The 13,158-nt window shown below is 55.9% G+C and overlaps 1 protein-coding gene across 7 annotated transcripts in view; it reads left to right on the top strand.

Moving 5' to 3' along the window:
• Positions 1 to 13,158, top strand: part of ZNF185 (zinc finger protein 185 with LIM domain) — a 29,727-nt gene that overhangs the window by 4,989 nt on the left and 11,580 nt on the right. For 5 of the 7 annotated variants that reach the window (XM_069015736.1, XM_069015741.1, XM_069015742.1 and 2 more), the window contains exons 2-19: positions 1,472 to 1,545; positions 1,857 to 1,992; positions 2,640 to 2,699; positions 3,562 to 3,600; positions 3,811 to 3,885; positions 4,825 to 4,893; positions 5,385 to 5,465; positions 6,808 to 6,891; positions 7,722 to 7,760; positions 8,302 to 8,385; positions 8,954 to 9,034; positions 9,326 to 9,394; positions 9,911 to 9,994; positions 10,195 to 10,239; positions 10,562 to 10,651; positions 11,765 to 11,848; positions 12,243 to 12,326; positions 12,555 to 12,662. In XM_069015736.1, the coding sequence (XP_068871837.1) occupies positions 1,521 to 1,545; positions 1,857 to 1,992; positions 2,640 to 2,699; positions 3,562 to 3,600; positions 3,811 to 3,885; positions 4,825 to 4,893; positions 5,385 to 5,465; positions 6,808 to 6,891; positions 7,722 to 7,760; positions 8,302 to 8,385; positions 8,954 to 9,034; positions 9,326 to 9,394; positions 9,911 to 9,994; positions 10,195 to 10,239; positions 10,562 to 10,651; positions 11,765 to 11,848; positions 12,243 to 12,326; positions 12,555 to 12,662 (1,337 nt within the window). In that variant the 5' untranslated portion in view covers positions 1,472 to 1,520. The remainder of the gene's footprint in view (positions 1 to 1,471; positions 1,546 to 1,856; positions 1,993 to 2,639; positions 2,700 to 3,561; positions 3,601 to 3,810; positions 3,886 to 4,824; positions 4,894 to 5,384; positions 5,466 to 6,807; positions 6,892 to 7,721; positions 7,761 to 8,301; positions 8,386 to 8,953; positions 9,035 to 9,325; positions 9,395 to 9,910; positions 9,995 to 10,194; positions 10,240 to 10,561; positions 10,652 to 11,764; positions 11,849 to 12,242; positions 12,327 to 12,554; positions 12,663 to 13,158) is intronic. The other 2 variants (XM_069015739.1, XM_069015740.1) reach the window with 2 other exon arrangements.

Genomic DNA, 13,158 nt, shown 5'->3' on the forward strand with positions numbered 1-13,158 from the left:
GGCTTTCCTCAGGGACGAGGAGCTCCGGAGTGTCCTCAGTGGGAGCACCGTGCCCTTCCTGCTGCAGCCAGGCTTGACCCCAAACCAGGGCATCTCTGGCTCTCAGCAAAGCTGCCCATGAGCCCCAGGGCTTCCCCGAGGTGGGAACAGCCTGTGTGTGTTGTCTGGCTGGTGCTCCATGCCTTTGCAAACAGGGATTTGGGGTTAGTTACATGGATTCAGGCAGCAGCTCCATTGGAAGGGTGCAGCCTCAGGATATGCTCTGACAGGATTTTGCTCCTGTGCAGACAGGATGTTTATTTCTCGTGCTGGGTGGCTCATGATGGATGCTTTGTCAGTGGGAATGAACCATTTTTACGGATCTCCTGCTGCCTGATCCCAGTGCTCCATCCCAGAGGCCGGTATCCGAAGCTGAGCACCAGTTGCATTTATCCAGCACGCAGGATGAGGGGTTTGTTGTACCAGAGACATGAGCTGGACCATGAATCACAGATGGTTCCAAATATCAGAAGGAATATTGGAATACCAGCTGGCTGTTGTGTGTTTGGATTGCACAGGGATGGGTGCAATGCTTGGGAATGCTTGCAGAGGGAGGGGAGCCTTGGGGAATTGTTTGGGATCGGATGGGAAGAGGAGGGGATGAGCAGTGGGCAGATCCCTGGCTGAGACAAGGCAGGGGAGAAGGCTTTGCCAAGCAGCAATGCTGTGAGATCAGCACCCAGCATTCCTCCCGGGCGTGTGGCTTCCCGGGAATACTGCAGGGACAGGCCCACCAGCAGGAAAGAACAACCTAATTTTAGGTTCTCCCAAATAGGGTTGGGCCTTTCATTACTGGCTGGCAGAGTCATTCCAGAATCCAGGAGAGAGTTTTGGCAAGGGAAGACTGCGGGTGGTAAAAGCTGGAAGGTGTCCCTGTCGTGGAAGGGTTTGGAACTGGATGAGATTTAAGGTCCCATCCAACCCAAACCATTCTGGGGTTCAGTGCCTGATTTTCTCCTCCAAAACAAAAGCTCATCCTGCAGCTTCCACGAAAAAATTAGGAGTGAAAACAGAACAGAACCATTTCTGACAAACATATCCAGTTGCTGAATTAACCTGGGTCCTTCTCATCCCACCTCACACAAATCCCAAGGATGTTCCAGGAACCCCAGAGTTCTGCAGACTCCAGAAGGTCTGGCCCACCTGAGTAGTTATGGGCACTTTTGCAAGATCTCCTGCACCACTTTCCTCCTCGAGCTGGAAAATCACCTCTGGCATGGCTGGATTTGATTTTCCCGGTCCTTGATGCTGCAGGTTTATGGTTGGGGTGCAATCCCAGCTGTGGTACAAGGACAGAGTCTCCCCATCCTCTGGGCACCGTGGCTGTGCCACTGTGGCTGTGCCACTGTGGCTGTGCTCTCCTCCCCACACACCTGCCAAGGTTTTATACCACAACTCATATTTTGCTTATCCCCTTTTCCATTTCTTCCAGGGCTTCTTGGCTTGGAGCAGTCGCAGAAGGGGAAGGTGCTGCTGAGACCATGATGTCCCTGGGTGTCACCAAAGGTAATTCCTTCCTCTTCCGGTTTTCCTCTGTTTCCTCTGCCCAGCTGGATGTGCTGGAATGTCCCTGCTGGGACAGGCCACCAGGGAGGTGTTTCACTGAGGTGTGAAAACACTGCCTGAGCCTCTGTGATCCAGTGGGATAAGCTGATCCTGAGGTCTGGATGGCCACATCTCCATCCTCCATCAGAGCTGGTGAAAGTCTCACCCATTGTCGGGGTCTCTGACAGAGAGGAGAGAGCTCCATGCTGGGATAGATCCCATCTGCCCCGCTGATCCTGTGCATCCTTCCCTCCCTCTCCCTGTTCTCCCAGGAGGGCTGATCCCGCCCACGGACGAGGATCGCCGCAGGATCATCCGGCAGATGAAGGTTCGCACCACGCTGCGAGGGGACAAGAGCTGGATCCAGCACCACAACTCTGACTCGGACGAGGAGAAGAGCAGCCCCCGGTAAGTGTGGCCACAGGAACATTCCCTTCTCCTTCCCTTTCCCTCATCAGAATTCCCTGAGCTGGAAGGGACCTGGATCACTGATCCAACCCCTGGCCCTGCACAGACACCCCAGCAATCCCACCCTGTGCCCGAGGGCATTGTCCAAACGCTCCTGGAGCTCTGGGTTCTCTGGGCACTCTGGTCTCCAGCTGCACAAGATGTGCTGGGACAGGTTTTGGGGTCCCCGTGGTGCCACTGCCAAAGGAACTGCTGCTCCTGTTTGTTTCTGATAAATGCAGGGTGGGAAGAGGCTTGGGCAAATGTCTTCTCCTGGAGCTGGGAATTCAGCAGCACCGACAGGTTGGAAGTGTCAGGAGAGCTCCAAAGTTTTGTGGAGCCAGATTGTGCTTCAGCATCTCAGAGTGACAAACTCAGGGCAGGCCTGGGTGGGAGGGAGTTCAGGGTGGAAGAGGCAGGAGATCAAACAGCTCCTGGATGTCACACGGGGCCCTGTGCCAGGGAGCACAGTCTGCTCCAGCTCCTCTTTCCTTGGAAACAAAGCCAATCCCAAATCCATCTTCTCTTCCCACTCTCTCCAAACCCATCGTAGCCATGTTCAGCAAGTTCCTCAGTTAACCAGGTCCTTGTGTTTCCTGTTCCCTCAGCTCTGGACAGGCCTCTGGGGGATCCCCGGCCCCCAAACCCGCTGCTCCCCAGCAGGACAGGTAATTCCAGGGGCCCATCCCGCTCCTTCCCTGCTGTGCTGGCTCCCGGGGTCGGTGCAAGCTCTCGGTGTGTCCCCTCCTCAGCCCTGCTCACAACAATGTCTCACCTTGGGGAGAGCATGGATTGGCTCCTGAGGGGTGCAGCGGGATGGAGGGGTGTCTTTAATCCAGGGGAATGATGAGCCCATGATCCCACAAGGCTGGGACGGGGCACGAGCTCCTGTGCTGGTGCAACCCCTCAGTGCTCCAAGCTCGGGGCAGGGGGAGCCCTGGGTGGGGCTGAATTTGGTTCAGAGCACGAGGGGTCTCCAGGAACTCAGGAGTTTGTAGGAATATCCTGAAATATCAAACTCTTGGGAAGGGCCTGGCCCTGTGTGAGAGCTCTGTCCTCTCCTGTGAGCACTTCCCTGCTTCCCTTTCCCTGTGCCAGCTCTTCCCACTGCTTGTCAGACAGTGCTCTCCAGAGGAGCCACGCTGTGCTCCCTCCCTGGGAATGCTCCCTTGGAGGAGTTGGAGTGGAGCTGCTGTTCTCCAGTGATAAAATAATCGGGATCTCTATCACCTCTGATTTCCCCCTTCCATGCCACCAACCTGGGGAGTTAGTCTGGAGCCAGAGAACACTGCCAGCAGGGCTAATTTTAATTGGCTCTCTCTAAAATTCATTTTTCCTATAAAAAACCTTCATAGAGCTTGTTCTGACGATTATTGATTTTAAAACATCCCTCCAGCTGTGGGATCCCTCCAGGCCTGCTTAGCTGGATTTTTGATTTGACGTCCACGTGGACATTCCCCTTCAGTCCTGGTGCTGCTGCTGTTGTTTTTCCCATGGTTTTTAATTTACTGATGTCTGTTCTTGGCACAGGTCCTCTGCCTCCAAGCCCCAGTCCGGATACCTCATCAGGTGGGTGTGGAATGGGAGAGATTTGGGCTGCAGGGGGAGGAGAACTGGATCAGGAACAACGAGCAGGACAAAGATTCCCTCTCAGGTTCTACTGGCTGGGAACATCCCGATGCTCAGGGTGAAGAGCCAGTCCTGTTGTTTCACCAGTGGTTTGAACTTTGCTCCAAACGTTTTCCAACCCAAAATTTAAGATGCCCCTTCCCTCCCCAGGGGGGTGTTCACCAGGACCATCGATAAGAGCTCATCCGTGACGGATTCCTCACCTCCCAATCAAGCACAGAAAAAGTACGTGTGTGCCTCCTCCTCCTGCTCCTCCTCCTCCCCCTTCATGAAAGGAGATTTCAAACTCTCATTTCCAGCCCTCCTCTTGCTTTGGCTGGTGCTCATGGGCTTCCAGAGCTCCCCTAAATCCTTACAAAATGCTGGAAGATGTTGCTGTCCATTTTACAGACACAGGAAAAGACCAGGCATCAAACTCCGTGTTTTCCTCTCCACAGTTGGCTCTGAAAGCACTCACGGGCTTGGGGTTAATTTGGGAGGGAAAATCCCAGGGAAACCTTGCAAAGCTGGAATGCTAAATTTTGATGGTTTTAGTGGGATTTTTGTGGGGGTTTTTCAACCTGTCTTGTGCAAGGCACTTACATTTGATTCTAACCATTCTAACAAGTCAGGTCTAAGCGTGGCTCTGATCTGAGCAGGGGCCCAGAGAAGTTGTGCCCCATCCCTAGGAGTGTTCCAGGACAGGTTGGAGCACCCTGGGATCGTGGAAGGTGTCCCTGCCCATGGCAGGGGGTGGGATGGGGTGACCTTTAAGGCCCCTTCCCACCCAAACCCTCCTGGGATTCTGTAGGGGCTCTGTAGCATCTCAAGTGAAACCCTTTGTAACCCCATTTTCCCCCTGGGAAGAAGGATGATGCCCCAAGGTGTCTCCTTCCTTCCCCCTCGCTGATCCCGGGATGGAGCAGCTCCATCCCACAGAAGGGTGTGTCCATATTGGCTCCAACAACTCCCAGTGGCCGTGGGGAAGCAAAGCAGACCCCAAATCCCAGTCCTAAATCCTAAAAAGGAGGCAAATGCTGCCCTCGAATTGGACAGCATTCCCTGCAATCACCGTGGGGATATTTGGGGTGACCCTGTTTTCCCCCTTCCTGCGGAGCTCCCCCGGGGCAGGAGGAGGGGAGGGATGGAAGGTCACATTCCCAGGTGTGGCTTGTGTCCCCTCAGCACGGCCCTGAAGGGACAGAGCCGCTCCCCCTCCGGATACAGGATGACCACAGAGGACTACAAGAAGCTGTGAGTGTGCGAAGGGAGCGGCTCCTCCTGTCCCTGCTCCGTGGAGCTTCCAGAGCTTCCAACAGAAACTCCAGTGGTTCCCAGGGCTCTGTGGGCCAGGAGGTGCTCCTGGAACTGATAGTGACCTTTGTAGGGAGGGGATTTTATCACCAGCCAGGAATGGAGGGTGCAGCCTGAGAACTGGGTTTGGAGCATTCCTGAAGCCTGGGGAAAGGGGGATCCTGTGGCAGAACAGCACTGTGGGCATTCCCTGCCCAGCTTTTCGTGTCCCAGCCTGTGGCTCTGATCCAAAATGGGGTTGGGGTCTCTGGGCTTAACCCTGGACTAAGGAAAAAAATCCTACAGGGACACATGCACCCCAATGGGAAATGCAGGTGTTTTCCAGGGTCTGAACCATTCCCTTGGATTCACTTGTGTTCCTGCTGCCTCTGCCCCAGCCACAGCAGCAATTCCCTGACCCTGGCTCTCCCTTCCCTCCCTCCCCATCGCAGAGCTCCGTACAACGTCCGGCAGAAATCCGTGGATGGCGATGAGGAGGATGTGCCTTTTTCCCCGGATGAGCATAAGAAGAGGTGAGGCCTGGAGGTGGCTCCGTGCTGCTGCAGGGACAGTCACAAGGGGCCTCGCCCCAGCCAGGCTGCTCCGTCCTGGGGGGTCGGTGGATCCGGGCATGGAGCAGGGCTGGTGGCAGTCCAAGGACAATCACAGCTCTCGCTGCTCCGAGCCTGGCTCTGCCCACGGGCCACCGCGCTGCCGACAAAGCGTCATTAAAATCCTGACGTGATGCAGCCTGACAGCCTGGCCCAATTAACCCGGCAGCTGGGAAGGGCCGTGGAATCCAGGGGCTGCCCCGTGTCCATGGGGAAGCACGGAGATGCACAAACAGCCGGGAGGGAGGAGCCCAGCTCCCCCCACTGCGGGTGCCCTCGGAGCCGGGATCACTCCAGGACTGGCACCCGATGCCAGATCCAGGCAGGGCTGTCCTTCTCCTATTGGGAATAGAAGCAGGGAATCATCCTGGAATGGTTGGGTGGAAGAGACCTCAAAGCTCATCCAGCCCCACCCCTGCCATGGACAGAGACACCTCCCACTATCCCAGGGTGCTCCAAGCCCCAGTGTCCAACCTGGCCTTGGGCACTGCCAGGGATGGGGCACAGGACAGGGACAGCAATGGGTCTGGTCTCTCTGGCTGCAGCCTCGTTGCATCTCATGGAGTTTCTGAGGACCCTTTTCCTCAGCCACAAGATTTGTACAAAGGAAAACTTGGTCACTGTCCCATGGGGTCCAACCACTAAAGAGCTGGAGAGGGATTTGGGACATGGGCTGGAGGGACAAGACCCAGGGAATGGCTTCCCAGTGCCGGAGGGCAGGGCTGGATGGGAGATTGGGAAGGAACTGTTCCCTGGGAGGGTGGGCAGGCCCTGGCACAGGGTGCCCAGAGCAGCTGTGGCTGCCCCTGGATCCCTGGCAGTGTCCCAGGCCCTTTCAGGGATTTGCCCTCTCCCCTGGGACAGTGGGTGGTACCAAGGCTGGTGCAGACACTCCATGGAGTGTGTCAGCCACATGTCCCGTTTTTCTGTGCATGGAACCCAATATTGCGCCAGTCCAGGTCTGCAATGGATTGTCCAGCCCTGGCACAGCTGCCCAGGGCGGTGGTGGAGTCCCCATCCTGTGGCTGTGGCACTTGAGGCCATGGCTCAGTGGTGACCATGGTGCTGGTTGATGGCTGGACTGGATGACCTCAAAGGTCTTTTCCAGCCTCAACCATTCCATGAAATCTGCTCCCCAGAGTGGAGGAGCTCTGTCAGGGTTAGCCCCAGCCTCCAGTGGGTTGTTCCTTGCCTGTCCAAGGCTTCAGCCAGCAGGGAGTATTGGGATGAGCAGGATGTGACCCCTTCCCTCCCTCCCTTCCAGGACGGAGGCTGCCAACAGCGTCCTGCGGCGCTCGGCCGGCCGGGAGCGCGCCTACGTCCTGTCCGCAGCCAAGAAGAGCAACGGGTGAGTGTCCAGGGGGTGGGGATGGCACAGGGCCAGGGAAGGGCTGCTCGAGGTGGCACAGGGGAAGGGAACCTCTCCAACACAGCAGCCGAGGATAGGCCACAAAGATGCTCCCAGGGCTGGAGCTCCTCCCCTACAAGGAAAGGTTGGGAGAGCTGCGGGTGCTCACCTGGAAAAGGCTCCAGGGAGAGCTCAGAGCCCCTTCCAGAGCCTAAAGGGGCTCCAGGAGAGCTGCAGAGGGACTGGGGACAAGGCATGGAGGGACAGGACCCAGGGAATGGCTTCCCAGTGCTAGAGGGCAGGGATGGATGGGAGACTGGGAAGGAATTGTTCCCTGGGAGGATGGGCAGGCCCTGGCACAGGGTGCCCAGAGCAGCTGGGGCTGCCCCTGGATCCCTGGCAGTGCCCAAGGCCAGGCTGGACATTGGGGCTGGGAGCAGCCTGGGAGAGTGGGAGGTGTCCCTGCCATGGCAGGGGGTGGGGCAGGAAGATCTTTAAGGTCCTTCCAACCCAAACCATTCCATGATACCTGCAGGTGTCTGCAGAGCTGGGGAAATCCTCCAAGCCTTCCTTATTGAGAGGGATGGAATTTCCAGAAAAGAAAAACTGTGGGAGTCCCTAATTCCCTGAGGCGATGAAGAGCCCAGTTTTCAGCCTCAGCTCTTAAGCTGCTCTCTGCAGTTTTGTTGTGTTATTTCATTGGGAATTTGCCCAGGTGTGACACCCCGGTCTCAGCTCAGCCCACAGGGTGATGGGACCTTGCTCTGCCCCTGCCCAAGGTGAGTCCTTCCCTCCGATCCTTTAACTGCTCCTTAATCCTTCCTCCACAGCAGCCCGACCCAGGAATTCCCACCCCTGTTTGCCAAGAGGTAGGAGCTGGAGCTCGGGAAGCACTGCTGGGGCTGGGTGCCTGTGCCAGGCTGGGACAGCAGATCCTGGGAGTTTCACAGCAGAGGAAGAACAATTCCTCAAAAAAGGATGCTGGGGGTTGGATCCCGCTGGGGCTGTTCTGGGAGAAGCAGTGTTGGAAACACTGGGAATACAATCCTGATGGTGCTTTGGGTTATGGGCAAGCTGAAACTGCAGAGACTCAGTCACAGCCATCCTGTTTCCCGGGAAGCTGCTCCAGGAGGATGCTCCTCAGGCATCTCCCTCCTCAGGCTGTCAGTGGGATGGGGAAAGGAGCCCAGGGCTCCCTCTGGAATCCAAGAACTCACCTGATGCTGTGTGAGCAAAAATGCCTGGCTGTGTTCAGTCCCTCGGGATGCTCAGCAGGAGCACAGGGAGCAGGAGGAGCAGGAAATTCCTGCTTCAGGGGAAACAGGGTGGGGGAAAACAGGGATAAATTGCCTGGAAAGCTACAGAAAAGAGGAAACCATGTGACATTTATCTCTTTTTCGCTGTGGAAAGAATTGAGATAGAAGAGGAGGAAGGACAGCAGAGGAGGAGTCCAGCTGTGCCGGGTTCATCCAGGATTTCAGCGGACAGCAGCAGGTATCCGTTCCTTGGGGTGGGATGCCTGGTTCCAGGGCTTCACCAGCTTGGGGATAAGTGCCTTTATCAGCTGTCCAAACACAGCCACACATGGAGGGTTGGCAGAGGAGACTTCCCAGAGAAGCTGTGGCTGGCCTTGGATTTAAAGCCCATCCAGTGCCACCCTCTGTGGGCAGGGACACCTTCCACTATCCCAGGTTGCTCCAAGCCCCATCCAGCTGAACTCTTTCTTGCCAAACAGGTGCAAGGGAATAATTTTCAGTTGTTTTCCGATTTTTTTGACTAAGTCCATGCCTGGAGTATAAAAAAGGTGGAATAGTTCTCACTGCAAACAGCACTTTGGCTGCTGCCCTTGTCCTGGTGCTTCTGTTGGTGTGTCACTGCAGAAAGTGGCAATTCCTGGCAAAATCAGTGCTTTTAATTTAAAACTTGCTTCTGATAAGAGGATTTTGTCAGTGAATGGATTGAGAAGAGTGATGATTCATTCCCACCTTCTCCAGTCCCATTCAAGGCAGTTGGAGCTGGTTTGACCAGGAATGACAGCTTTGTCCTTTGTCCTCTCTCGCAGCCCCAAACCAGGCAGCAGGAGCCAAACATCCCCATCCCTGAGTGAAACCTCGGGGGAAATCTCTACTCCTGCTGAAATCAGGTGGGTCTGGAGCAGCAGCAGCTCTGCCTGGGGGGATTCCCTGGAGACACAAAATCCTCCAGGACACGGAGCAGCACAGAACAGCAAACACCACACAGGGAATCCAGGGAAGGGGCAAAAGCATCTGGGAGGGAACATTCTGTGCTGGGAATCCGAATCCAGCCCTTTGCATGGGCTCCTCCGATGATTCTCCCCCATTCCTGCCCTGTTCGTAGCTCACTTCCAACACCTTCCTGTGCAGCTCCCAGCTCCTCCTCCCCCTCCTTCATGCTCCCACTGTTTTCCCTGCAGGAATGGTGAGGACAGACAGGCCCCGAATGGGAAATTCTCCTTGGAAGCGGTGTCCCAGCCTGGGGATGGGTAAGGAACGGGCAGGGGCTGATCCGTGCTGCTGCACCGAGGCCCGACCCTGGATTCTCTCGGGAGCAGCAGCTCCTGGTGCGCCCCAGCCCCGGGCTGGGCTGCACTCCCAGAGCATCATCTGCTGGCAGAGCTGCAGCCTGGCAGAGCTCTCCTCTCTTCCCTCACTCCCCTGGGATTCTCCTCCCTGCCCCGCTCCCTGAACACTCCACTCCCCGCATTTCACTTCATTTTGCTGCTCCATTTGCCTCCCACTGCCATTCCCTGCAAGTGTCCCACCTCCAGGGGCTGTGCTGGCCCTTGGCAGGTGGTGGCTCCTGCTGATGTTGGTCCATGGTTCCATGATCCCTGATCTGCAGCCAGGCCCACTGGGCTCGGGAATGTGGCCCTGCCTGGCTTCATAGAGAGATTAACCCAGTTTTGTTCCCCACCCAACTAAATATCAGCAGATTTTCTGGGATGATACCCTACAAATGCTGACGGGCCCCATTTTCACTGGGATTTCCCTTATTCTAGGGACAAAGCTCTGAAGGAAAAGCCTGAGGCGTTGCCATGGGATGAACAGGCCCCCAGGGCCACCGGGGCTTCCACGAATGGAAGGTAGAGTCCCTGTGGGGTTCCTGACCTGGGCACTGCACAGTCCATGAAATGCTGCTCTGGAGCTGGCTGGAATCTGGGAATGGATGTCTCCTGACAGAAAAACCCATTGCATCTGGGCTTTGTAGAACTGCTCTGTTCTTTGTGAGATGCATGGGAAAGTCACTGCAGAGCATTCCTCAAGCTGTGTCTCTCTTTTCCAGTTTTCCTGAGCACACAGAAGCCAAGAATGGGTTTTGCCCACCAGAGTAAGTGGAAAATTCCCTTTTTCCTCTTCATTTTAGAGTGGGGGGTGTTCTGACCTGGCACTGCCCTGCAGACGAGTTCTGGGAGCAGCCCTTGAAAAGGGGGGTGGGCTCAAAAGGCCTGGGATCTCCCAGCTGCTTTCCTCACACAAGGACGAGTTGGTTGGATTTGGAGCTCAGCCCTTCAGGAAATTTCCGGAGCTAAGCAGGAGGGAGGAAAAGATGTTCCATTGGAGCCAGGACAACCTCGTGGTTGATGTTTATGCTTCTTGGTGTTCTCCACCTGCTGAGCTTCCTGCTGGGACCATCCCCCTTCTCCCTGCAGGTCCGGCTCTGGTTCCTGGGACAGACCTGGGGATGCTCCGGAGGAGCTGCTCCGCCAGCCCGAGCCCTCTCCCTGCCAGGGTGACACCAGGTGGGACCCTGCTCAGGGCCTGGGGCTGGCACCTTCTGCTTCCACTGGGAATAAGCAACTTGTCCAGAGTAGGGCTGGGATTAGAATTCAAACCGGGCAACAACTGGAAATGGAAAATCCTGCGTGGGTGAAAGGGGGAATGGCATCCTTCTGTTCACTGTTACACAACTTCATCCCAGACAAGCAGCCTGGGAATTCAGGAGGAATTTCTCCATGGAAAAAAAGGGTGGCAGGCCCTGGCAGGGGCTGCCCAGGGAGGTTTGGAGTGTCCATCCCTGGAGGTGTCCAAGGAAGAACTGGAGGTGGCACTCAGAGCTCTGGGCTGGGGACAAGGTGGGCATCGGGCAGAGCCTGGACTCGATCCCGGAGGCCTTTTCCAACCTCTGGGGTTCTGGGAGCAGACCCAGCAGCTTCAGCATTGCCTTCAGTGCCTCCACCCCACAGGAGTTTAGAGCCTTTTCTCCCGTGACATTGCCAGAGGTGCAGGGTCGGGAGGGAATTGCTGCTGCTGGCAGCAAACACTGGGATCTCCCTGGAGCTGCTCCCCTCCCTTGTCCATTGTTTTGGGATTCATTTCCATGCATTGGTCCATCAAAGGCCTTGAGGCGAGCAGATTTCAGGGCCAGGTTGGACAGGGCCTGGAGCAACCTGGAGTGGTGGGAGGTGTCCCTGCCTGTGGCAGGGGGTGGGACTGGATGGGCTTCAAGGTGCTTCCAAGCCAAACCATTCCATGATTCCTGGATTCTATGGAATGAATTCAGCCCTCTGTGCTGAGGTGAGGAGGATCCAGAGGCCTGGAGCTGCTGCTGGCAATGAAGGAATGTCTTCTCCGAAGTTACTCATGTTGTGCTTTGTCCAGGTGCTCCACCCTGGCACAGGACAGGGAATTCCTGCACAGAGATGTGTGGGAATTGGGTCCCAGTAACCTCCTCAGTTCTACCAGCAGCCTCTCCTCCTCTCGGTTAGAGATGGAAAATGGGTTTTTCTGAAGGAAAATCAGTTCTCTGAGACAATTCCTTCGTGTTTCCTGGGCTGATACAAAGTGCAGTGCTGCTGCTCCATATAAATCCCCTGGAAGCCTTTGGAAGCTCTGAATTCCCCCTTTTTTGCCAGGTCTCACTTGCAGCCCGATGTCCCCTTTCCTCCCACTGAGAGAAGCCCTGTGCACATCGAGGACACAGAATATTCCTTTAAAAGGTAAGAATAGGGTGAATTTAGTGGGTGTAGGAATAATCCTGAGGATCAAGGGAAACCTGAATGGGCAGGCACAGAAAGAGGCTCCTTCTCCAGCTTTTATCAGGATCTTTGTGTTGTATCCCTCTCCATCTCCTTTGAGACCAGCCAAGCACTCCAGATTTTTCCTCCTCTTGTGTTCTCAGTGGGGTTCAGTCACTCCCTTTTAATCCCCTGAAAATCCAGGGATGCTGGAGCAGCAGCAGGGAGCTGGAAGCAGCTGGAATACAGGGACTGTGTCATGTTCTAGAGAAAAGTCCCAGGGCAGGCTGGCACCAGCCTGGCCTGGTGAGCAGAGCGGTGCCAGGATCCAGGTGCCAGTTTTTAGGGATGTGATGGGCCTTGCTCTGCTTGCCAGGTCTGTCCTGGGCTATGAGGAGAGGAGCAGCTCCACAAATCCTGAGGGCCCAGCCCAGCACCAGCCCTACTGGCATGACACAAGGTGAGGACTGGGGGGTCTGGGAGGTTTGGGGTTGGTGGTCTGGGAGGTTTGGCGTTGGTGGTCTGGGAGGTTTGGGGTTGATGGTCTGGGAGGTTTGGGGGTTGATGGTCTGGGAGGTTTGGAATGGCTCTGGCCACACTGGCTCCTGCTCCCGGCCTGCTCCTCTTCAGGGAATGGGTGTCTGCCCATCCCAGCATGGGTTTTCCCGATTGTGGATGTCTGGTTTAGGTTTTTGGACTCAGCCAGCCTCACTGAGAGGGGCCAAGGACCCCCTGGCCATGACACCCACCCGGAGCCCCCCAGGCTGGAGGATCCCTCTGAGCCCAGCAGGGCCGGGTAAGGAATGGGGCAATCCCCCCCCCGCCTTCTCCTGTGGCATGAGGGGTCATTCCTTGGGCATCTTCCCCCCTGTTGATGAAATATTCTCCCAGGTTCTCCTTCTCATAGAATCATGGAGTTGTTAAGGTTGGAAAAGACCTCTCGGATCAAGTCCAAGCATCAGCCAGCACCACCACCATGTTCAGCACTAATCCCTGTCCTCAGGCGCTGCATCCACACATTCCCTGAACATTGCCAGGCCTTGACAACCCTTTCCATGAAGAAAGTTTTCCCAATATCCAACCTAAACCTCCTCCAGTGTAACCTGAGGCCTTTTTGGGCCTGATTCTAGTGCTGCTTCTCCTGGATGAACCTTTTACCATGGTTTTATAGGAAAACCTGGGAGAAATGATCCTCCTTAGCTGGAGCCATCCAACCCTGTCCAGCTGGGCTGCCAGGAGTCGCTTCCTAGACTTTAAACTTGGGAGCAGAGGGTCTCTAGGGAGAGACAAAC

Source organism: Aphelocoma coerulescens, chromosome 4A (assembly GCF_041296385.1).
Source record: "Aphelocoma coerulescens isolate FSJ_1873_10779 chromosome 4A, UR_Acoe_1.0, whole genome shotgun sequence".
Taxonomy (NCBI): Eukaryota; Metazoa; Chordata; class Aves; order Passeriformes; family Corvidae; genus Aphelocoma; species Aphelocoma coerulescens.